The 26,172-nt window shown below is 45.4% G+C and overlaps 1 protein-coding gene across 1 annotated transcript in view; it reads left to right on the top strand.

Annotated features, from left to right (window-relative positions):
• The first annotated feature begins 24,801 nt into the window (after positions 1 to 24,801).
• The window catches only part of GRIN3A (glutamate ionotropic receptor NMDA type subunit 3A), a 342,200-nt gene continuing 340,829 nt past the window's right edge, over positions 24,802 to 26,172 (top strand). Inside the window, exon 1 of the mRNA XM_075825646.1 lies at positions 24,802 to 26,087. Within this exon, the coding sequence (XP_075681761.1) occupies positions 25,146 to 26,087 (942 nt within the window). The 5' untranslated portion in view covers positions 24,802 to 25,145. The remainder of the gene's footprint in view (positions 26,088 to 26,172) is intronic.

Genomic DNA, 26,172 nt, shown 5'->3' with positions numbered 1-26,172 from the left:
GGTTATGCTGTCTTCAGGGGGGCTGTGTGATGCTGTCTACAGGGGTATGTTTGTGATGCTATCTACAGGTGAATGTGTGTGATGCTGTCTACAGGGGGGGCTGTGTGGCGCTGTCTAGAGGGGGATGTGTGTGATGTTATCTACAGGGGGATGTGTGTGATGCTTGCTATCTACAGGGGGATGTGTGTGATGCTATCTACAAAGGGATGTGTTAAGAGCTATCTACGGGGGGGAGACGCTATCTACAGGGGTGTGTGTGTGTGTGTGAAGCTGTCTACAGGGGTGTGTGTGATGCTGTCTACAGGTGGATGTGTGTGATGCTATCTACAGGGAGCTGTGTGTGGCTCTGTCTACAGGGGGCTGCGTGTGACGCTATCTACAGGGGGTGTGTGTGGTACTATCTACGGGGGGCTGTGTGACGCTATCTACAGGGGGTGTGTGTGGCACTATCTACAGGGGGTGTGTGTGGTACTATCTACGGGGGGCTGTGTGACACTATCTACAGGGCGCTGCGTATGACGCTATCTACAGGGGGTGTGTGTGGTACTATCTACGGGGGGCTGTGTGACGCTATCTACAGGGGGTGTGTGTGGCACTATCTACAAGGTGCTGTTTGGTGCTATCTACAGGGGGGGGGTGTGTGGTGCTGTCTACAGGGGGGTTTGTGTGATGCTGTCTACAGGGTGGCCGTGTGGCGCTATCTACAGTGGGGTGTGTGTGATGCTGTCTACAGGGGTGTGTGTGTGTGATGCTGTCTACAAGGGGAAGTGTGTGATGCTATCAACAGGGGGATGCGTGTGATGCTGTCTACAGGGGGACTTTGTGATGCTATCTACAGTGGGGTGTGTGTGATGCTGACTACAGGGGTTGGTGTGTGATGCTGTATACAAGGGGGATGTGTGTGATGCTGTCTACAGGGGGGTTGATGCTGCCTACAGGGGGGCTGTGTGATGCTGTCTACAGGGGGGCTGTGTGATGCTGTCTACAAGAGGGCTGTGTGATAATGTCTACAGGGGGCTGTGTGATGCTGTCTACAGGGGGATTTGTGTGATGCTGTCTACCGGGGCATGGGTGTGATATTACCTACAGATGGCAGTGTGTGGCGCTGTCTACATGGGGCTGTGTGTGGCGCTTTCTACAGGGGGGCTGTGTGGCACTATCTACAGGGGGTGGTGTGTGATGCTGTCTACATGGGGGGGGCGGCTGTGTGTGATAATACCCATGGGGGGGTTGTGTGGCACTATATACAAGAGAGAGGGGCTGTGTGGCACTCTATACAGGAGGGGCTGTGTGGCGCTCTATATACTTAGGGCTGTGTGTGATGCTATCTACAGGGGGATGTGTGTGGTTCTATCTACAGGGGGTGGTATGTGATGCCATCTACATGGGGGCTGTGTGTGACGTTATCTACAGGGGCGGTGTGTTGCTATCTACAGGGTGGGTGACGTTATCTACAGGGGGTGTGTGTGATGCTATATACAGGGGGCTGTGTGGTGCTATCTACAGGGGGCTGTGTGTGGTGCTATCTACAGTGGGGCTGTGTGGCGCTATCTACAGGGGGGTGTGATGCTGTCTACAGGGGGGGGTGTGTTATGCTGTCTACAGGGAGGTGTGATGCTGTCTACAGGGGTGTGATGCTGTCTACAGGTGGATGTGTGTGATGCTATCTACAGGGAGCTGTGTGTGACGCTATCTACAGGGGGCTGTGTGTGACACTGTCTATAGGGGGTGTATGTGGCACTATCTACAAGGGGGCTGTGTGGTGCTATCTTCAGGGGGGGTGGCGCTGTCTACAGGAAGATGTGTGTGATGCTGTCTACAGGGGGGCTGTGTGGTGCTATCTACAGTGGGGTGTGTGTTGCTGTCTATAGGGGTGTGTGTGTGTGTGATGCTGTCTACAGGGGGATGTGTGTGATGCTGTCTACAGGGGGATGTGTGTGATGCTATCTACAGGGGGATGTGTGTGATGCTGTCTACAGGTGGGCTGTGTGATTCTATCTACAGTGGGGTGTGTGATGTTGTCTACAGGGGTTGGAGTGTGATGCTGTATACAGGGGGATGTGTGTGACACTATCTACAGGGGGGTGATGCTGTCTGCAGGGGGGGTGATGCTGTCTTCAGGGGGGCTGTGTGATGCTGTCTACAGGGGGGCTGTGTGATGCTGTCTACAGGGGTGTGTTTGTGTGTGATGCTGTCTACAGGGGGCTGTGTGGCGCTGTCTACAGGGGGATGTGTGTGATGTTATGTACAGGGGGATGTGTGTGATGCTTGCTATCTACAGGGGGGCCTTGTGATGCTGTCTACAGGGGGCTGTGTGATGCTGTCTACAGGGGTATGTTTGTGATGCTATCTACAGGTGAATGTGTGTGGCGCTGCCTACAGGGGGATGTGTGTGATGTTATCTACAGGGGGATGTGTGTGATGCTTGCTATCTACAGGGGGGCCTTGTGATGCTGTCTACAGGGGGTGTATGTGGGGCACTATCCACAGGGGGGCTGTCTGGCGCTATCTACAGGGTGGGGTGTGGTGCTGTATACAGGGGGTTGTGTGTGATGCTGTCTACAGGGGGGCTGTGTGTGGTGCTATCTACAGTGGGGGGTGTGATGTTGTCTACAGGGGTGTGTGTGTGTGATGCTGTCTACAGGGGGATGTGTGTGATGCTGTCTACAGGGGGATATGTGTGATGCTGTCTACAGGGGGATGTGTGTGATGCTGTCTACAGGGGGGCTTTGTGATGCTATCTACAGTGGGGTGTGTGATGCTGTCTACAGGGGTTGGTGTGTGATGCTGTATACAGGGGATGTGTGTGACGCTATCTACAGGGGGTGTGATGTCTACAGGGGGGGTGATGCTGTCTACAGGGGGCTGTGTGATGCTGTCTACAGGGGGGGCTGTGTGATAATGTCTACAGGGGGGCTGTGTGATGCTGTCTACAGAGGGATGTGTGTGATGCTGTCTACAGGGGGGCTGTGAGCCTAAAGCTAAGCAAAGCTGGGCAGAGGGCAGTCATGACGGGTCTGGGCCTGCAAGGGGTCACCTAGAGGGTTATTGTGATTATAGCTTGGTGGGTGAGTCTGAGCTGCGAATTGTTGCTAGGGGGTATGGAGAATTGGGGGTGGAGTTAGGGGATGTATATATAGGGGATTAGCAGGGAAGCCATTTTATGGCTTGAAAACATTTTGTTAGGAGAAGTTGAGTGCAGCCAGTGTCAGTGTAGCAGTTTTTGCTTGTCAGTTTTAAGGCCTAGAGTTGTGATGGAGGGTTTAGAGCAGTTAATTGCCAGGGTCAGAGAGTGGGTCCGGGAGCAGATAGGGGCCTTAGCAGGATCCCCGGCAGGGCGTCCCCCCAGGGTCCGGCGTTCCCAGCTGCCTGAACGCTTGAGCCCCTCTACTTCCCCTGTTCGCCGGCACAGACGGAGGAGTGTGTCTCCCGGTGTAGCTGTTCCGTTAGCTGGCAGTGGAGACTGTGTTCCAGTGTCGACAGCTGGCTTGATGGCGGTATCGAGAGCGGCGGTAGCTATGGAAACTTCTGGAGCAAGAGGCCGAGGTGCGGTATGCCTGGTGTTAAGTCGGCGCGAGGTCAGCAAGGTCCGTGGGCCTGTGGAGCGACGTGGAGATGGATGTCGGGAGCAGCAGTCTTCATCGGTGGTGCAGCGGCCGGGAGCAGTTCCCTCCTTTCCAGTGCGGCGGGCTTGTTTAGGGAGCCCACCAGGAGTTCTTCTGTGGGGCCAGAGGCAAGCCAGGACACAGTGGCTGTCAGGGTGAGTGCCTTCGGTGCTGCTAGAGTGCCAACTGCTTTGTCAGAGACCGGTGAGCATAGTGCACCCTATTTACATGGATGATCCGGCGCCATCTGGTGGCCGTTCTATATATTACAGTAGTAGTGGCAGGCGCCACCTGCTGGCCAGGAAGTTTACATCGGTGGCCAGTTTATCACCTCCTGGCCAGTTTCGGTATTGCGGCAGTAGTGGTAGGTCTGCACTAACTGCTGGATATGAAGAAAAATTACATCGTCCAGCGCCGCCTGATGGTGACGTTGGCCAGGTGGCAAGTGCTTCGTATGTCAACTTGCCGTTTCAGGTGTCGTCGGGACAGGAGTCTGGTGTGGAAGCGGCTGATGCTCTACGGCAGGCACTTGAGGTGCCCAGGATGCAACGCAATCGCGGGGGGGCGATGGTTGCTATGGCTGCCGGGGGGCCTAATGAAGGCCCCCAGGTCCGCCATCTTTCTGCACCTATTAAAGAGTGATCAAACCTTCGCATTTACACCAAAATGGCATTATTAAAAACTGCAGCTTATACCGCAAAAAATAAGCCCTCATACCACTTAATCGACGGAAAAATAAAAAAGTTATGGCTCTCGGAATTTGGCGACACAAAATAAATTTTCTTTTTTACACTTAGGTTTTTACTTGTAAAAGTAGTAAAATATAGAAAAAAACTATATATATTTCGTATCGCCATAATCGTATTGACTCACAGAATAAAGTTAACATGTTTTTTTTAATTGCACAATGAATTCCGTAAAAATGGCGCTCAAAAAAACATGGAGGAATCGCTGTTTTTTTCATTTTCTACCCCACAAATAATTATTTTCCCCTTTCCTAGTACATTATATGGCAAAATAATTAGTGCTACAAAAAACTACAACTCGTCCCGCAAAAATCAAGCCCTCATAGTACTATATCGACGGAAAAATAAAGACGTTATGGCTTTTGGAAGGTGGGGAGGAAAAAACGAAAATGAAAATCAGAAAAAGGGCTGTGGCGGGAAGGGGTTAACGCATTAGATGCGGGGGTCCAGACAGAAAAGATAGACGGGGCTAATAAGCCCTGGCCAGTTTCAGATACAGCAAAGGGTAGCATGTACATTTGTTTTGAAGGGCCATTAGGTGCCCACTTAAAGCCGGAACTACGGGAGAATTTGGATATTTTTACTTTACTGCCATTGGAGCGTTTTAGTGTAGATCATTGGGAAAAGGGCAAGGAACATTGTAAGGAGGAGGATGAGGAGAGAAGACGTTATATAGGCTGATTCCACGCATGTCTGGGAATTGGCTACAAGCATTTTCCATCATGGCTAGTGTTGTAGGGGAAAAATATCCAGAATTTCCGGTTTATTTTGTTACCTGGATTCTATTTGGGAGGCGTATAGGATGTATGGAGGAACGGCTTGGCTTAAATATGATGAGCAACTTTCTTTAATCCCTTAGATGGGACATTAAAGAGAAAAGTCATAGAGGTCAGAGGGAGCCAAACATCTAGTAGTCGATGGAGCAGATCAGTGACCCCTCTCCAAAAGGGGCAAAGCAAATAGGCAATCCCAGAAGATATGAGGGATTGTCCCCCTGTCACTGCGGCATCTCCAACACCTGTGTCACGAAGGGTCGGTGGACCCACTGTGCCGCACCACCTTGACGGTAGGGCAGCTGGCCAACAGGGTGCAGGTCACAGTCTATGGTATATAGGGTACCTGTGGCAGCACGGACAGTAGCTTGGCAGGAACTAGGCAGCAGGTGGACGACAGGCGTGGGTAGGCAGTCAAGCGTGGTATCCGGCATGTCACGACAATAGCAAGCACGGCACTAGAACGGGATATAGGAACAGGAGCAGGAACGGGAAACACTGGGAGAAGGAAACACTAGGGGACCAATTTGCATAGACAGACTAAGGAAACACAACAACGCACAGGCATCGAACTAGGGGGCTGGACCCCTCTTATAGTCCAGGGTACTCACGGGTCAAAGGTCGCCCATGATGTCCGGTGCGCGTTGCCCCTTTAAGAGCGGGGACGAGCATGCGCGCGCACCCTATGGGATCCGGCAGAGGTGAGTGGATGCAAGCGCTGGCGTCTCCTGAGGAGGAGGCTGGGGCCAGCGCTTGCCGACTCATGGCTGTGGCTGTCAGCGGGAGGCTGGAGCTGACAGCCCGCAGCCACGGACATTACAACCTGTCTGAGACTAGAGGGTAAATTTGATGAAGGAATGCCGGAGTATGATACCAGTGCATCAGAATCTTATATTGGTTCTCCTTATAAAAAGTACAGAGAGATGACTTAGCTGCATGAGACCAAATAATTTTCCACAGGGACAGGGGGAGATCCCTACTTAGATATCTCCCATTTAACCATATAACCATGTTTGGGAGTTGCATGCATATTCAGAGAGGAGAGAATATCATAGATCTCAGAGATTAAACCGCTAGTTGAGGTGGTAGTTTTGCAAAGAAATTCAAAAGGTGTGAGTTTAGAGAAGCTAGTATGTTTATAAAGAGAATTGGCAAGATGGACAATTTGTAGATAGCTGAAGTACGCATTAGATAGTAAGTTATATTTGGATTGTAAGGTATGGAATGGTAGTATGGTCCTCGAGCACGGGTCCATGATGTCAGCAAAATAAAAAAGACCAGCTCGCAGTGAGACTGTCAGGTAAGGAAGTGTTAAATAAAAAGGATGTCATCTGGGATTTTAAAGAGGACAAAGAATAGAGGGTATTAGAAAGCTTCCAAATGTTCTTGGTAAACGTCATCAAACTAAGTAAGGGCATTGGCAAAGTGTCTACAGCCCCAGAGCATAACAGTGAATTCGGATGGGTAGGGGCAATCCAGAGTTTCTCAATCTCAGTACATTTATTATGTGCACGCAGTAAAGCTCAAGTAGGGATCCTACGTAGGTGAATAGCTAGATAGTATCGTTAGACATCGGGGACTGCCAGTCCACCAAATGAAATGGTAGAAAGTAGGACTGACCTCGGGATTCTATGGCGTTTGCCTGCCCAAATATATTTCAGTAAAGATGTTTGTAACTTTCGAATATCAGTTCGCAATATAGGTAACGGGAGTTTCCAAGAGATAAAGGTATTTTGGTAAAATAGTCATTTTAACTTCAGACACTCTGCCGAAGAAAGATAGGGGGAGAGTGGACCACTTAGATAGTAATCTATTAATTTCCTGAAAAAGGGGGAAACATTTGTATTTGTATAAGACGTTATAGGAGCAAGTAAGTTGAATACCTAAATATTTGTTTGTGTTCTCCTTCTACATATAGTTGGAGGAGGATTTCGGGGTCGAGGTAAGCGACGGAGAAAGATTAAATCGGTAGGGCTTCTGTCTTAGAATTGTTAATCTTATATCTTGAATAGAGGCTATATTCATTTAGGACCAAGTGCAGATTAGGTAAAGAAATTTGTGGATTGCAGAGTGTCAGGAGGACATCATCAGCAAATAGGGAAATTTTGAACTCCCTATCCCATACCAGAATTTCTTGAATATCTGGATTATTCCTTATACGAGAAGCCAGTAGCTCTACACACAACACAAAAAGAAGGGGGGAGAGGGGGCAACCCTGTCGAGTGCCATTGTAAATATTTAGACGTTGGGAGGTCGCGTTGGGAATTTAACCACTGCATTTGGAGATGAGTATAATGAGTGTATTGCAGTAAGAAAAGGGCCAGAGATGACTGTTGTTTCTAAAGTGGCAAAGAGGAAGGACCAATCCAGCTGGTCAAAGGCCTTCTCGGCATCCAAACGGACATCAACCAAATCGATTGTACTTCTAGTGTTATCTCCGGCTTGCCTATGCATGACAAACCCAACCTGATCCTTGTGTATCAAACCGGTGAGAAGTGAGCCAAGTCTATCGGCTGATATCTTGGTAAATATTTTGATATGGATATTGGTCGATAGTTGGCAGAGTCAGATTGGTCCTTCCCCGGTTTAGGAATGACCGTAATAAAAGAATGAAGAATGAAGCATAGAAGGAGGGGTCAAGGCTCCTGACAAGAAAGCATGTGTGGAGTTAATGAGTCTTGAAAGACTTTATAATAGAGATATGGAAACCTGTCAGGGCCCGGAGATTTACCATTAAGAAGTGCCTTTATAGTGTCCTGTAGTTATTCTATAGTAATAGGAGCATTGAGCATAAGGGAGTCGGTAGATGTAATAGTGGGGAGAGGGCATGAGTTTAAATAATCCGATAGACGTTGGGCACGGGTGGATGGATCTGTGGGAAGTTGTGATGTGAGGGAGCATAACTTTGTGTAATATTGGTGGAAGATGTTAGCCTGTTGGCTCAGATCATATAACATCTGACCATGTGTATCTCTGAGTGCAGAAGGGGCAGACTGAGCCGTCTTCTCACGTAATTGGGCAGCCAGTAAGGAATGTGCCTTATTCCCTCTTTCATAATATCATTGCTTAGTATACGTTAGTAACTTTTCTACTTTGGCAATAGAGAGATCCTTCAACTTACCCCGTATCTCAACAATACGTCTAAGAGTAGATGTGGAGGGGAAAAGGGACATTTTGTTTTTCAATTTAGTTAAAAGTCGTTGTCAGGTCTAATCTTTGTTGAACCACGTCTCCTTTGAGGTGAGAGGAAAGGAATATACATTGCCCTCTGAGTACTGCTTTGTGTGCCTCCCATATTGTGGATAAGGTATGGGTTGAATCTTTGTTAAGAGTGAAATATGAGTCAATATGAGTTTTAAGGGATGCCCTATGGACTGGGGATTTAAGTAGGTGTTCGTTCAGTCTCCAATGGCACACCCTGGTAGTCCGTAAGACAGAATGTAGATCTAGCATGACTGGAGCGTGATCTAACCATGTAATAGGACCAATGTCAACAGTGGAGGACGAACAAAGGCCAGTAAGATTACCTAGGAATAAATCTATCCGGGTATGGGTGTTATGTGTTTTGCATACGTAGTTCTAAAGGTGTATGGAGGGAATGCCTGTCCATGGTATCAGAAAGAGGGAGGTTAAAGTCGCCTATAAATAAAGTGGTAGACGACAATCGGGAGGTCTTAGCCAAAACTCTTTGCAAAAAAGGGATTTGTAGCGTATTTGGGGCATATACATTACATAAAATGATCTGGACACCCGTCAAGGTTCCTGCGAGGATGACATACCTACCCTGCGGGTCAGCAATCGACCTAGTGATTTGTAACGGACAATCCCGTGATATTAAAATTGCGACTCCTGCCCTTTTCCTATTTTGAGTAGCTGTGTAAATAACAAGGAAATGAGGTAGAGCAAATTTGAAGGACCCTGATTTGTCATGGTGCGTCTCTTGGAGGAAGGCAATATCCGCCTTCAGATGCCTCAGTTCCCTGAGCGCAAGACGCCTCTTAACATTGGAATTTAGTTCCTTAACATTCAAGGATATTATACGCGCCATGACAAATCTGCAAGCAGCGGATCAGACAACAATAAAAGGCCCCAATGGCAAACCGAAGTGTACCTAGAGGGGAAAGCTGCGAAGATGCGTAGGACCACCAGAGTTGCAATCCCAATCCACAGACCAGATCTCCTAATGAAGAGAAAAAGTTGGAGGAAAAGGGGGGAGGGATGGGGGAGACATAGACACAAACAAAAACAATAAAGAAAACCATATAAAGCAACTTTTCGCTATCAAGTCGGCTAGGCGACTATGGAAATGATATTCCATATGAAGACTAACAACATAGAGAGATTCTTGTAATCAAGCAAAAATGTGAACACTAGCATATGCACTAGAAAGGTATAGTGTCTCCATAAGGGAGAAGAACCACTGGAAGCCAAATTTGTCAGCGACACAGTCACTGATCCCTGTAAAGGGGGCGTATAGATCTTATACAATCCTCAATAATGGACCTCCCCTCCAGCCTATATAGAAAACCTTTCAGAATTTATTTATTTTTTTTAAAAAAGAACATTCATTGCGGTTTAAGCAATTATCAATGCTACAAAGCCCATAGGAACAAAGTCTGTATTGCTGAGATGGCGGTTTATTTGCCCAATCAAATGTGGGACCCTGTAAGGTGGTAGGTTCTTCTTTGGGGACACTTTTTGCCAGACAGGAGGGGGTGGGGGTGGTGGTGGAGTAAGTTCCCAGTTGGGAAATTTCGGGTCCGAAATATCCAGTATATCACAGAAGGTTTGGACGTCCGATGATGTTCTAAGGACAGCGCAACGGCCTTCTCGTCTGTCTGTAAGACTGAACGGGAATCCCTAGCGATATAGGATACGGTTGCCGCGCAGGGTAGAAAGGGGCGTAATTGTCTATGCTTATGTAAGGTGATCCAGGAAAGATCAGGTAGCAGTTGGATAGTGGAATATTTATATTGAATAGATCTGTGAGTTCTGGCCTTAGCCATAATAGTTTCTTTAAGTTCATAGTCAGTGACGCAGCAGATGATATCCCGCGGTAGGGGAGAGGCGCCTTTAGGTCTCAGAGCTCTGTGAGCTCTATCCGACTTTATAGTATGTTTAGCAGAAACACCCATAACATTGTTAAAAATGGTCACTAGAACTTATTTCAGATTCTCATCATGTGCAGCTTCAGGTACACCACGGACTCTAATATTATGATGTCGACCCCTATTGTCCAGGTCTTCTAAATGTTTGTGGTAGTCAGAGATAGCATTATGCTGGGCCAAAACCGTGGATTGCAGCTGGGAGGCATATTGGCGAGTGGAATCATGATCATCCTCTAAAGATTCTGCTCTATGTGAGATTTTATGGATGTCTTGCCGCACCGCGGCTATGGCTGTATTACAAGTGTCTTCCACCTCAGTTATGAGTGATTTAGAGTCATCCCTGGTATGGAGTTGTTTTAGGTATGATTGCCAATCATGTCGTTTAGGAGCGGGACTCTCAGAGTCTGACGAAGAGAGCCACGGCTGGGAGTCTGGAGCATGTCTGCCGGGACGTGGAGATCTAGAGAGTGGTGAGAGTCTCTAGCTTAGGTTCCCACCCGATTCTCTGGAGTGTTTATAAGAAAGGATGTCACCTTTTTGGAGTCGTGGAGGTTTAGGTGAGAGCGGAAGGTCCACAAGATTAGATGCTAAGTCACTGACATGTGAGTCCCGTTGTGGAGAAGGGAGTGGCACCTGAAAATCGAGCGTCTCCGATACCGGTTCCTCAGGGATCCGATGAGAGGCCTTGTAAGAAGATGGCGGCAGGCCATCATTACCTTGGTCCATGTGGACCAACTCATTAAGGACTGTGTATTCCCCGAGGGGCGATCTCCATCCTCAGACTCCCATGGGCACCAGGTAGATTGTGATGCAGTGTCTTGGGGAGGCGCGGGTAATTGCGCGTGTTCCACCGCCAAGTCTGAGCGCAAGAAGGCGTCTAAAGTTCCAGCAGCTGGTGTTCCAGAGGATGTCAGTTTGTTTTCTGGCTTCTTGGCTGAGCGTCTCACCATCGTGAGCATAAGTTAGGAGGCTAAATAGAGTATGAACCGCTGATTTTAGGCTGAAGTGTGGAGGAGCTCTGAACCGTGAGTCCTACTCCATCGGTTTCCGGGAACGCCCCTTGATGGTCTATTTTATATTGATAGGTGCCTCCCTATGGGGTGCTCTATTTCTTGTGCCTATTTCGAAGCCTTCAGCACGTTTTTGGAGTGGGTGATCTGTGAACGAGCTGGCTCTAAAGCAGTTATTCATTATTTGGATGACTTATTTTGCGTGGGCCCTGCAGCTTGGCTGTCGTGTGCGATATTGTTATAGGCAATAGTGGATGTTTTTGCTGACTTTGGGGTTCCGTTGGCTTTTGAAAAAACGGAGGGACCGACCACAATGTTCTGTTTCTTGGGAATTTAAATTGATTCCCAAGCCATGGAATGTAGGTTGCCGGATGCGAAACTTGTCGATCTGCGAGCAACGATGCAGGAGGCTCTGGTGAAAATGAAAATCACCCTACGGCTCCTGCAACATCTGCTGGGGAAGTTCAATTTCACCTGTAGAATTATGCCCATGGGCTGTGTTTTCTGTAGGCGTTTAGCACAAGCTACTGCTAGTGTTAGCTGTCCCCACCATTTTATTCGCCTTGGCCAGAAGCATAAGGCGGATTTGAGGGTTTGGGATTTGTTTTTGGGGGGATATAACGGCAGATCATTGTGGATTGCGGTGGGAGTTTCTAATGTGGAGACGCGAATGTGTACAGATGCTTAAGGGGTCTATTGGTCTCGGGGCGTATTTTCAGGGAAAATTATGTGTTGGTACTTGGCCACTGGGGTGGAAGGAGTGTGGTTTGACGGGTAATCTTTGTTTTCTGGAGTTGTCTCCCATTCAAGTTGCGGTGGAGATTTGGGGAAACCTTTTGTCCAATCGGTCAGTGGTTTTTCATTGTGATAACGTGGCAGTCATGTGCACTATTAATAGTTTGTCTGCCAATTCCCCCCGGGTGACCACATTGTTACGCCAGTTGGTCCTGCTGTGTTTGAGATGGAACATTCTATTTAGGGCTCATCATGTTCCCGGTATTTCCAATGACATTGCTGATGCTTTATCTCGATTGAAGTGGGATAATTTCCGTTTGCTAGCTCCAGAGGCATAGAGGGTTCCGGTTTCTTGCCCCGAACATCTTTGGAGGAGGGTGTCGCTCATCTGATATGGTGGGCGAAGCGTTCTCTGGCCCCTGCTATGTGGGATGCTTATACCAAGATATGGGTGAGATGGTTTCAGATAGAGGATTCTTGGTGTAGTCAAGGGAGTCCTTTTACTGCTTTAGAGGGGATGTTTTGTTTTCTGTTATCTCTTATGGAGATTGGGTTTTCAGCTTCCTCAGTTGTTAAGTCGGTAGCGGCACTTTCCTTTTCATATAAGTTGATTAGTTGTACAGGGCCTTTTGGGTTGGAGAATGAGTTAGTCCCTCAAAACGGGTGCAAGGCGGTATTCAAGTAACAGATGTGGTTTTTCGGGATAGTGTGTTGAGAATAATGCTGTACCACTCAAAAACTGACAGGAAGGGAAAAGGTTTTGAAATTTGTTTGGCTAAGATTCATGAAGAGGAATTGTGTCCGATGGGGTGTTTTCTGCGTTTCATGGCTGTACGTCCTCAGGATTTTTCTCTTTTCTGGTTCATGTGGATGGTTCAGCGTTGTCCAGTTATCAATTTATTGCTTTCTTTAAGAAATGCGTACAGGGCTTGGGCCATTCACATCTGGATTACAGCTCACATTCTTTTAGGATTGGAGCCGCTACTAAGGCTTGGACTTGACACTGCATCAGTTAAGAGGATTGGCCGTTGGGAGTCCAGCCGCTTTCGTTCCTATGTTAGGCCGCATTTGCTGGAATGTTGATTTCTTTATCTTGGGGCTACTTTGGTTAGGGAGGCCACTTCTGTCCTGTTTGCCTAATTGTCTTTTATTTTCAAGTTCTGCAAAATGTGTAGTCTGGCTTCTTGGCCATTCCTATATTTACTGGGCTGAAAAGCGTGCACGCGTGCGTCCGACTGGTAGGTATTTGTGTCTAGATATAGATAATGTGGAGGTACACTGGTTTGGAGTTCGTGGTCTGACCTGGGATCAGGTAAGGCCTTTGTTTCAGAATGCTGTTAGATCCTGGGGTCCAACTGGTATTTTAATAGTTCATGCGTGGGGTAATGACATTGGGAGTTATCCTATGCAGAACCTCATTAAGAACATTAAGAGGGACTTCTTATGTTTTTTAGATGCCCATCCTGGGCTTTTGATTATCTGGTCCGAAAGCGTACAGCAGGTAAATTGGCGCAATGCGCTGTCAGTGTCGGCGCTGAATAGGAATAGGGTTAAGATTAATAAGACAGTGGCCAAGTTTGCTCGATTAAATGGTGGGTTGATAGTTCATCACCTACTGTTGGAGGAACGTGGATCTTACATTGGTAAGGACAGGGGTTCACTTGACGGATGTGGGCCTGGATGTTTTTAATTTTGGGCTCCAGGAAAGCCTGGAATTGGGTTTTCAAGTGTGGCGGTGTATGAAAACTTAAGGAGTCAAGTTTTCATGCTGTGGCAGGTCCTTGGCAACGGTATTTATGTTTTTATATATTGCTGTCTTAGACACAATACATTGGTTTTAGTTTGAAGCAATGGATTTGGGCTTCTCTAAGGGGTGGACCCTCGGAAGCGTGGTGCTTTTTCATACCCGTGGTGACTCCACTGTAGCTTATATGGTCACGTCTTGTGGTTTAAGGGTATTGCTTTATTTATGTTTTGGAGGTTGTCAAGGACTTAGTCGCATAACGTTAATAATGTTAGTATGTTAATTATCTTTATAATATGTTTATACTTGTTTTATATATTCTCAGGTTCTGTAAAAGAAAACATCTAAAAAAGCTGTGACAAGCACCTTCCAATTTTAATTGTGTCATTGTATATTTATTAGATACGAGGGTGTTTGTGTGGCTCTTGTCGAGTCTTGTACTGTCATGTGTGTGATGCTGTCTACAAGGGGGGGGTGTGATGCTGTCTACAGGGGGCTGTGTGTGATGCTATCTACAGGGGGATGTGTGATGTTGTCTACAGGGGGCTGTGTGGCGCTATCTACAGGGGGAATACCTCCACACCATAACCACATAGTGACTGAATAATACCCGCATACTGTTACTGAATAGTACCACCACACCATAACCACATAGTGACTGAATAATACCCCCATACTGTTGCTGAATAATACCGCCACACCATAAGCACATAGTGACTGAATAATACCACCTTACTGTTACTGAATAAAAAAACACTATACAAAGACCAATATTAGCACTACATAGTGACCATATAGTGGTAGATGACAGTTATACACAGGGGCTCTCCAGAGGATATAAGTGATTACAGCACATTTATATCTAGTGACTCACAGGTAATGTTTCCTCTGATCAGAGTCGTTCACTTTCCCTTTTTTTCTCCATCCGGTCCAGACCACTGTGACGACTTATTCCAGCCATTACTCGTCTCTGCAGAATTCAACCCACAGACATGTTGGTTTCTCGATTTTCCAGCACCCTCCAACCCTATACTCCATTCTCTAAACAAACTCGTAATCCACAATGCCCCAGATGGTAATAATGATCCTTCAGTGCTTGACACAATAAAAATGCCCCATCAGTAACCTTGCCACCTTTGTGCCCCCACGGTAATAATACCCCCTTTGTGCCCCCTTGTATATAGCACCACAGCATCCCCCGTAGATAGCGCCACACAGCCCTCCTCCCCTTGTATATAGTGACACACAGCTTCCCCCTCCTCTTGTATATAGTGCCACACAGCGCTCCCTCGTTGCATATAGTGCCACACAGCCCCCTCTGCCCTTGTATATAGTGTCCCACAGATCCCCCTCCCCTTGTATATAGTCACACAGCTCCCCCCTCCCCTTGTATATTGTCACACAGCTCCCCCTCCCTTTGTATATAGTGCCACCCAGCCCCCCATGTATATAGTGTCACACAGCTCCCCCCCACCCCTTGTAAATAGTGGCACACAGCACTCCCCCTCTTGTATATAGTGTCACAGAGCTCCACCCTCCACTTGTATAGTTTCACACAGCTTCTCCCCCTGCCCTTGTATGTAGTGTCACACAGCTGCCCCCTCCCATTGTATATTGTCACACAGCTCTCTCCCCCTGTATATTGTCAGTTACCCCTTCCCTTGTATATAATGTCACACAGCTCCCTCCTCCCCTTGTATATAGTGACACACAGCTCCCCCTCTCCTTGTATATAGTGCCACACAGCGCTCCCCCTTGCATATAGCGCCACATAGCCCCTCTCCCCTTGTATATAGTGTTACACAACTCCCCCCTCCCCTTGTATATAGTGTCACACAGCACTCTCACCCCTGTATATTGTCACAGCTCCCCCTCCTCTTGTATATTTTGGCACACATCTCCCCCTCCCTTTGTATATAGTGCCACACAGCCCCACCTCCCCTTGTATATAGTGTCATGCAGCCCCCTCCCCTTGTATATAGTGCAATACAGCCCCCTCCGCCTGGTATGTAATGGCACACAGCCCCCTTCTTGTATATAATACCACCCAGCCCCCCCTTGTATATAGTTTCTCAGAGCTCCTCCCTCCCCTTGTTTATAGTGGCACACAGCGCTCCCCCTCTTGTATATAGTGTCAAAGAACTCCCCCTCCCCTTGTATATAGTGTCACACAGCTTTTCCTCCTCCTTTTGTATATAGTGTCACACAGCTGCCCCCTCCCCTTGTATAGCCACACAGCTCCCCCCTCCCCTTGTATGTAGTGTCACACAGCTCTCTCCCCCATGTATGTTACAGTTCCCCCCTTCCCTTATATATAGTGACACACCTCCTCCCCTTGTATATAGTGCCACACAGCTCCCTCTCCCCCTGTATATAGTGCCACACAGCGCTCCCCCCTTGCATAAAATACCACACAACCCCCTCTCCCCTTGTACATAGTGTCACACAGCTCCCCCTCCCCTTGTATATAGCGCTACGCAGCCCCCCTCCCCTTATATATAGTGCCACACAGCCCCATCTCCCCTTGTATATAGTGCCACACAGCCTCCTCCTCCCCTTGTATATAATGGCACACAGCCCCCTTTCCCTTGTATATAGTGCCACACAGCTCCCCCTCCCCTTGTATATAGTGGCACACAGTCCCCTACCTTGTATATAGTTCCACACAGCCCCCCTCCCCTCGGGTATAATGGCACACAGCCCCCCTCCCCTTGTATATAGTAGCACACAGCCAGCCTGCACAGGGAGTCTTCCCGGTGCCTTATAGGCTGCAGGCCTAACGTGGCCTGTAGACTATAGTATTCAATTGTATTTGAGACCTCAGGACCCAGATACAATTGAATGTGGCTGTCGCTAGAACCGGTGCATGAGGGGGTCTGTGCTGCCCGGACCATAAATGTTATATGCCGGGCGGCACGGCCCTCCTTATACCTCAGGCATGGGGGCCCAGAGAGGATGGGGGCCCTGTGCCGATATATGCGCACAACGTTTAAGGCAGCTGAGCCCTCCGGGCCCCTGTGCAGCCGAATCGGCTGCACCGGCGATGTGTCTGTCCCTGCTTATACATGTTAATAAGATCACCTCTAAGATGTATTTTTTCCAAGCTGAACAGCCTTTCTAGCCTTTCATGGTACGCGACACCTCCCATCCCATTCAATAATCTAGTTGAACCCTCTCCAGTTCTCCTATATCCTTTTTACAGTGTGTAGCCCAAAACTGGTATCCTACAAAGTTTTGTATCGTCAACAAAAACTGACACCTTGTGGTAGGCTTAGATACATGGTCTAACAGACAGTATCACACAAGGGCCCTGTATCTAAGCTTACCAAATTTATTACTAATGGGTTTTTTTTTGTGTTTGTGTTCTTTTACAGGTTCAGTCGTTGGACAACGTCGGATTCGAGGACTACTTCGATGACGACTTTTTTTATTATCAATAAAATGGTTAATGAGGGTTGTGTGGGGGTTTTTAAAAATATTTTATCTGTCTTTGTATTTTCTTTTAAACTTTATTACTACCGCCTTAGTAATGACCGCTGGCTGATTGACAGCGTCCATTACTAAGGCGGGGCTTAGTGTTAGCCAGTGCAGAGGCTAACACTAACCCCCATTATTACCCTGGTACACACTTCCACCAGGGGTACCGGGAAAAGCAGGGTACGATCCAGTACCTAACCAGCTGTATGAAAATAGGGGGGGACCCCAAGTCTTTTTTTTTTTTTTAAATCAATAATTGGAAAAAAAGACATGACCCCCCACCCGATTTTTCATAACCAGTCAGATACAACGAAGCAGCAGCAGCAGCAGGCTACCATTACCAAGGTGGGAAGGGCTTCTGTTTTTGGGCTTTCCCAGCCTAATAATACCAGCCTGCAGCCGCCCCAGTGCCCGAACAGCACTACAAATGATCGTGTATTGGATCATACTCGGCTCTTCCTGGCACTCCAGGTGATGGTGGGTACTAATGGGGGTTAGTGTTAGGCTTTTACCTGCTAACATTAAGCCCCGCCTTAGTAATGGACGCTGTCAATCAGCCAGCGGCATTACTAAGGCGGTATTAATAAAGTTTAAAAAAATACAAGGGCATAAAAAATATATATTATTGAAATAAAAAAACCCACACAAACCTCATTAACCATTTTATTGAGAATAAAAAAAAAACAGTCATCAAAGTAGTCCTTGGATGTCGTCCGTGTGCTGTCCGTGGTTTTCACACACCCATTGACTTCAATGGGCGACTAGGTGCATGAAAACCCACTAATATAGGACAAGCAGTGAGTTTCGCGCAATGGACACTGGTTGTGTGAAAACTCACGCATGTGCGAATAGCCCCATTGAAATCAACGGGTCCGTGTGCTGTGTGTTATTTCAACGCACAGCACACGTACAAGATTCACGCTCGTCTGATTGAGCCCCAAGCCTATCATGTGTGATACTGTCTGCTGGGCCATGTATCTAAGCCTATCATGTATGATACTGTCTGCTGGGGCCATGTATCTAAGACTGTCATGTATGATATTGTCTGCTGAGACAATGCATCCAATTCTATCCAGCAGTGTAGCTGTAGGAGCCTTAGTCTTATAGATATGTGATCTCCGTTATGTATGTAAGAATGTATTACATTTTCAGGCGGTGAGGGTAAATAAGACCCTAGCAATGCCCGTGGGGAGCACAGTGTAGCGCTATCTACTAGGGGGGGGGCTGAGCGGCACTATACAGGGGGAAGGCTGTGTGGCGCTATCTACTAGGGGGGGGCTGTGTGGCACTATACAGGGAAGGGATGTCTGCCACTATACAGGGGGAGGACTGTGTGGTACTATCTACTAGTGGGAGCTGTGTGGTACTATCTTCTAGGGGGTCTGTGCGTCACTATCTACTGGGGGGGCTGTGTGACACTATCTACTAGGGGGCTGTGTGGCAGTATCTATAATAGGGGGCTGTGTGTGGCACTATCTACAAGGGGGGCTGTGTGTGGCACTATCTACAAGAGGGAGCTGTGTGTGGCACTATCAACAGGGGGCTGTGTGTGGCACTATCTACCAGAGGGGGGGTTTGTTTGCCACTATTTACCAGCGGGGGGCTGTGCTTGGCACTATCTACAAGAGGGGGGCTGTATGTGGCACTATCTACAAGAGGGGGCTGTGTGTGGCACTATCTACAAGAGGGGGCCGTGCGTGGCACTATCTACAGGGGGCTGTGTGTGGCACTATTATTATTGTGGGGCCTAAAGGGGGTACTATTATGGTGTGTGGCACTGAGGGGGCATCATTTCCATGTGGGGCACAATAGATGGTTTTGTAGAAGGTGGGGAGGTGCTACAAAAGCGAGAAGCCAAAGATGTTTGTGCTTCAAATTCTGCAGAGGCAATTTGTAGTTGGGATGAAGAAGAAAAGTGAGCGACTCCAATCTGAGAAGACGTCACTGGTGAGTCACTGGATTTCACTGTATTGTATTAAAGAAGTTTTCCCATCTTAGACATTTATGGCATATGCACTGGAAATGCCAAAAACGTCTGATAGATGCGGGTCCCTTCTCTGGTACCCACAGCTATATCTGGAACTGACCGGAAAATGCAGGCAGAGACCAGTGGAGAGAGGGTCGCGCGTGCATGCAGCTCTCTCCAATCTGTTGTATGGTTGTTATGGAAACAGCTGAGCAGCTCTTGCTCGGCTGTTTGCGCAACTCCCATTGAACAGACTCTCACTGGCCTTCGTCTGGATTCTGCGGCCATTTCTAAAGAAAGGTGTGGGTCCTAGAGCTGGGACCCGCATCTATCAGACATTTTTGGAATTTCCTGTGGATATTCCATAAATGTCTAAGATGGGAAAACTCCTTTAAGTTATATGGTCTGCAGTGCGCTTGTGTAAAACTGGTGTCTACTACTATATGATCACTGTATGGTGGCAATATTGGTCTTTGGTTTACTACACACGGTTTACTACACAATTAAGAGTGGTCGCATTATTTCTATATAGCTGATGAGTGGGCCCCAATAATTATTTCCTCTAGTGGGCCCAAGGTACTCCACTCCGACACTGGATGTTAATGCCAGAGGAGGTTTGGAACTCTACAGTTATTAAGTCAGCATTGAGTGTTGGCAACTTTTATGCACTATGCGCCTTAGCATTTGGTGAACCCACTCTTTATATTTACTTGGTCTGCCACTTCGTGGCTGACTTGCCTTGGTTCCTAAACGCTTCCACTTTGTAATAATACCACTCACAGTTGATCGTGGAATATCTATGAGGAAAGAAATTTCACGAACTTACTGGTTACAATTGTGGCATCCTATTAAAGTACCATGCTCGAATTCAGTAATCTCTTCAGAACTCTCCATAACTAGGTGCTGGATTTCATACACCTATGGCAATGGCACTGAATGAAACACCTGAATTCAATCATTAACCCCTTCCCGTCGTAAACAACTTTCAGATTTTCATTTTCGTTTTTTCCTCCCCACATTCCAGAAGCCATAACGTCTTTATTTTTCCGTCGATATAGTACTATGATGGCTTGATTTTTGCGGGACGAGTTGTAGTTTTTCGTAGCACCATTTATTTTGCCGTATAATGTACTAGGAAATGGGAAAAAAATTATTTGTCGGGTAGAAAATGAAAAAAAAAGCGATTCCTCCATGGTTTTTTGCGCATTGTTTTTACGGAATTCACTGTGCAATTAAAACAACATGTTAACTTTATTCTGTGGGTCAATACGATTACGGCGATACCAAATATATATAGTTTTTTCTATATTTTACTACTTTTACATGTAAAAACCTAAGTGTAAAAAAGAAAATTTATATTGCGTCGCCAAATTCCGAGAGCCACAACTTTTTTATTTTTCTGTCGATTAAGTGGTATGAGGGCTTATTATTTGCGGCATAAGCTTTAGTTTTTAATAAAACCATTTTGGTGTACATGCGACGGTTTGATCACTTTTTATTTCATTTTTTGTGGGAGATGAGGTGACCAAAAAATAGACATTCTGGCGTTTACAAATTATTATTTTTTACGGCGTTCACCATGAGGGTTAAATAATGATATATTGTAATAGTTCAGATTTTTGCGGACGCGGCGATACCAATTATGTTTATTTATTTATTTTTTTACTATGCTCTAGGGGGAAAATGAGAAAAGGTTTTTTAACTTTTAATTTTTAATTTTTTTTTTTACACAAAAAAAAATTTTATTTAACTAATTTTTAATTTTTTTTATTAGTCCCCCTAGGGGGACTTCAACAATGATCGTTAGATTGCCTGTACGATATACTGCAATACTAAAGTATTGCAGTATATCGTGATTCTGACAGGCCGGAGGCAGGGCTTAATAGGTGTACAAAGATGGCGGACCTGGGCGCGTTCATTAAGCGCCCAGGCACCCATAGCAACCATCTCCCCCCCCCGCGATTGCGTTGCGGGGGGCGTGATGAGCTGTCAGAAGGGGTCGCCCCCCTCTTTCTGACGATTTAAATGCCGCGGCCAGTATTGACCGCAGCATTTAACGAGTTAAACTAGCGGGATCGCGCTCGAGCACGATGCCGCTAGTTACTCTGAAGTGTCGGCTGTAACATACAGCCGACACCGTCATCGTATGGAGCAAGCACACTGCGTGAGCCTGCTCCATACTTCCCCTACCCGACTTTGGCGTATGGATACGTCAAATGTCGGGAAGGGGTTAAGAGGTGTGTCCCAATACTTTTGTCCATGTAGTGTATGTACTAGATTACTGGAGATGGGATGTTAATCCAGGGATTTACTCTAATTGGCATATTTTGAGTTGGTAAGGATTTTTTTCCCCCTAATATAGGTTAATTGATATCCACCTCGAAGAGGTTTCTACCTGTGCTTGGATCAACACGGTAGGACTATAGGTTGGACTTGATGGAGCTATGTAACTATGATGTTAGAAGAGTTGTTTTTCTCACATTTTTACTATTATTTTGTAATATAAATAGTATTCAGATTTATGCATACCTCAAAATACTGCATACAAAATTCTGTAAATTGCTTGCCTGAAATGACAAGGCATCCTATAACTATGTAGACTGAAAAGTAGTAAGCTACAAATGCTGGAATGACAAAGAGTAACAATTAAAAAATTTGGTTTGGACATAAAAGCCCCAAATTAGCCTGATCTTTAAAGCGGACCTCCAGAAAAGTGTTGCAGTGGGGAGGGGGTAGTGGTTTTTAGCAGAGTGGAAGATTATTATGTGACAGGCACAAAGAACAATAAATGAGAGGGACAAGGCTAAAGGAAAAGGACTCCTGAAAAGTGACTGGAAATAAGAGCTGAGAGAAGAAGTATTGTGTGATGTCATCCTGTGACATCACTGGAGTTTAGCAGCTGCAGTACAGTTATTGACACAATTAATAGCAGAGGGAGATATATTTCCTTTTAAAACGGAGGTTTATACACAGAGGAACATTAGCGCTGTTTTTCACATACACCATGTACAAATGAAATATGGCATTTTTAGGGACAGCTTTTTGATGATTAAAACGAGGTGATTGATTAGAAAATCGTAATGCAAGATCGTAACTGCAAAGTTGTGGAACATTTTAGAACCTCTCTGTTCCCACCAGGAAATGCCTCAAAACTGCCTAAAACATCCTCAGACCATCAATGAACGCAACATTAGTAGGCGTTGCTCCAATTTGTATCACAGTATAAATACATTTATCAGTGTTTTGTCTGGTCATTGTTTGCCAAAACAACGATGGGGCAATGGGGCCGATTTATTAATTTATTTTCGCGAGTTCTCCGGCATAAATAAATTTCCAAAAAAATATTCGGTCAGAATGTTATATTTACGAAGCACATCATCCGACACATGCGTTTGTGTCTAAAAAGAGGTCAAAACTTTAGATAGACACAAACCCATTTATAAAGCTTTTCTGAAATTTTTCTGTTTAGAAACCATTCTCACACCACATACATCAACAGGGTGTGCGTCCTGATGATCAATATGGCAAACACTGCCATGAGGGAAAAACTGGTGCACGGTTTGAAGGGTGTGCCAGGAATAATACATCTTCCTCAAAGGGGCAGATTTATCAAGAAAGAACAGAACACTTGTACTTGTTTCCTATATCAGCCAATCACAGTGCAGCTGACATTTTCCAGAGCAGTTTTAAAAATGAAAGCTGGGCTCTGATTGGTTTGTATTGGTAGAAAGCCAGTTTTTCTGTTCAAAGGTTTTGATAAATGAAGTCTATTTCTTTTTTATTTCTAAAAATGGGTATATCTAGATTGGTGTGTAAAGTGATAATAAAGTTATATGCCATTTATTTATACAGAAATACTGCATTATCACATTTTGAAGGGACAAAAAGAAACATTGCGCAAATTCCTATCATCAATAGTAGTTATATATAACATTCTGCTGTTTTTATTGTGCAATAGTAGAATTAAATACATAGTATTATCTATCCATACACACACATATAGAACTGTCTATCTATCTATCTATCTATCTATCTATCTATCTATCTATCTATCTATCTATCTATCTATCTATCTATCTATCTATCTTTCTATCTATCTATCTATCTTATCTATCTATCTATCTATCTATCTATCTATCTATCTATCTATCTATCTATCTATCTCTCTATCTATCTATCTTATCTATCTATCTCATATCTATCTATCTCATATCTATCTATCTATCTATCTATCTATCTATCTATCTATCTATCTATCTATCTCTCTATCATCTATCTATCTATCTATCTATCTATCTATCTATCTATCTATCTATCTATCTATCTTATCTATCTATCTCATATCTATCTATCTATCTCTCTCTCTCTCATCTATCTATCTATCTATCTATCTATCTATCTATCTATCTATCTATCTATCTATCTATCTATCTTATCTATCTATCTCATATCTATCTATCTATCTCTCATCTATCTATCTATCATCTATCTATCTATCTATCTATCTATCTATCTATCTCATATCTATCTATCTATCTATCTATCTATCTATCTATCTATCTATCTATCTTATCTATCTATCTATCTATCTATCTATCTATCTATCTTATCTATCTATCTCATATCTATCTATCTATCTATCTCTCATCTATCTATCTATCTATCATCTATCTATCTATCTATCTATCTATCTATCTATCTATCTATCTATCTATCTATCTCATATCTATCTATCTATCTATCTATCTATCTATCTATCTATCTATCTATCTATCTATCATCTATCTATTTATCTTATCTATCTATCTAGCTATCTATCTATCTATCTATCTATCTATCTATCTATCTATCTATCTATCTATCTATCTATCTATCTATCTCATATCTATCTATCTATCTATCTATCTATCTATCTATCTATCTATCTATCTATCTATCTAATCTATCTATCTCATATCTATCTATCTATCTCTCATCTATCTATCTATCTATCTATCTATCTATCTATCTATCTATCTATCTATCTATCTATCTATCTATCTATCATCTATCTATCTATCTATCTATCTATCTATCTATCTATCTATCTATCTATCTAATCTATCTATCTATCTATCTATCTATCTATCTATCTATCTATCTATCTATCTATCTATCTATCTATCTATCTATCTATCTAATCTTCTCTGTTATACATACATAGATATGTTTCTCTGCCTATCTATACATGCATATCTATATCTGTCTATATTTTTTTTTTTTCTAAAAAAATAATGAATATATTTTGGCCACGAACCAATAATTGAAGACGTAGCAGTGAAGCGGACAATGTTCATTTTCAGTAATATGACAACTGTATAAATAAACCAGAAATCATTGGAAGTATTCTGCATTGAAGCCCAGGCGCAGCCTCTACGCAGCGTCCCTCATCTATTTGAAAACTAAGCTCATTACTGCAGCAGGATGAAGGGCGGAGGGGGTGCCGAACAGAGTTGTGGGAATTGTAGTGCATTCGGCACTCTCGAAGCCTGCGTGTAGTTGCCGTACGCACTACGTATCCCATAGATCTGTGCGCTGTAAACACAGCGAAGGCGTGAGTCTCTGGCGTTTCAGTGGTATGTTAGCGCAGCCAAGCGACGGTTCAGCATAGCTCCTAAACCTCCAGGCATCATGTAACTTTTCCTGTGCGGGAGGATCAGATATCTACATGATATCCGAGGACATAGAGACGGAGAGCACTTTCTAGGAGATAATAGGATGTTTTATTTTTTACTAGAACAGATTGTTGTGGACATGCCGGAGAATTTTCTGAACATGTCGCACATATGATCCCTGTGTATATATATATATATATCATCAGCTGCGACTTTTCTCATGGTATAGCGAAGTTTCCAGTGCTGGAGATCTAATGTGATGAACTGTGAGGAAAGCCGTTGAAGTGCTGTCTCTTTTTCCTCCAGACACTGGGATTTGCTTTGCTCATGTTTGTTGGAGCCACAGAGGCGTCCAGTGAGAGAGCAGCTCAGAACTTTTCTGTGGAGAATGAGGCGACTACTGGAATCCTGTGCTCTCTGCTACTGCTGATCACACGTCTGAAGGCGAACATCTCCTCCGTCTGCCAGGACTTGGCTGGTGAGGGCACTGCCACAGCTGCTAGTTCTCCCCCTCCTTGGCATTATCTGCCAGTTATGTGGAGATTGAGTTGGTGGTGCCTGGTGCTGAGCAGGGTCTGCCTGCTGATCCCCTGTGCTCTGGTTCTAGCCAGAGTGCCAGGCTCTTCTTCACACCCTCAGCCCTGCCAGATCCTCAAGAGAATTGGGCACACAGTACGGATCGGGGCTGTCCAGCTTCAGCCCTGGAGAACACGGGGGATTACAGCTCAGTACGCCCGCACTTGGCCTGAGAATGACAGCGGGCACCACAAGATGGGTGCAAGTCGTGACCAAGATGCTGATGAGAGTGAAGGCATGGAGCGGCCGGGCAGGGTGAGGGAAGGAGACAAGCGTGAACTGGGTGTCCCCACTCTGGAAAGAAAGTCCAGCCATGGTCCTAGGAGTTCTATTGGCTACAGAGGTGGAGATGAGCTGCTGTTTCCCAGGGATGCGCTACTTTTGGCAGTGGATAACCTTAATAGGGTGCCAGGCCTGTTACCATATAACCTAACCTTGGAGGTGGTGATGGCCATAGAAGCTGGATTGGGGGACTTGCCCATATTCCCATTGTCATCCTCCAGCTCTTCGTGGAGTAGTGATCCAGTGTCCTTCCTACAAAGTGTCTGCCACACAGTAGTGGTTCAGGGAGTCAATGCTATTATTGCATTCCCCCAAAATAAAGGAGAGATTTTGGAATTGGAGTTTATATCGTCAATACTGCAAATACCGGTGGTTAGCATTGTGAAAAGTGAGTTTCCACGGAAAACAGAGGTAAGAAAAGTAGTTTTATAAAGTATAAGATCAAGTTTACTAATGGTGACTACTAGTCCTATGTAAGAAGTGCACCGTTCAGCAC

Source organism: Rhinoderma darwinii, chromosome 1 (genome assembly GCF_050947455.1).
Source record: "Rhinoderma darwinii isolate aRhiDar2 chromosome 1, aRhiDar2.hap1, whole genome shotgun sequence".
NCBI classification, from domain to species: domain Eukaryota; kingdom Metazoa; phylum Chordata; class Amphibia; order Anura; family Rhinodermatidae; genus Rhinoderma; species Rhinoderma darwinii.
The sequence above is the reverse complement of the archived record's forward strand: the minus strand, read 5'-3'. Positions and strand labels throughout refer to the sequence as shown.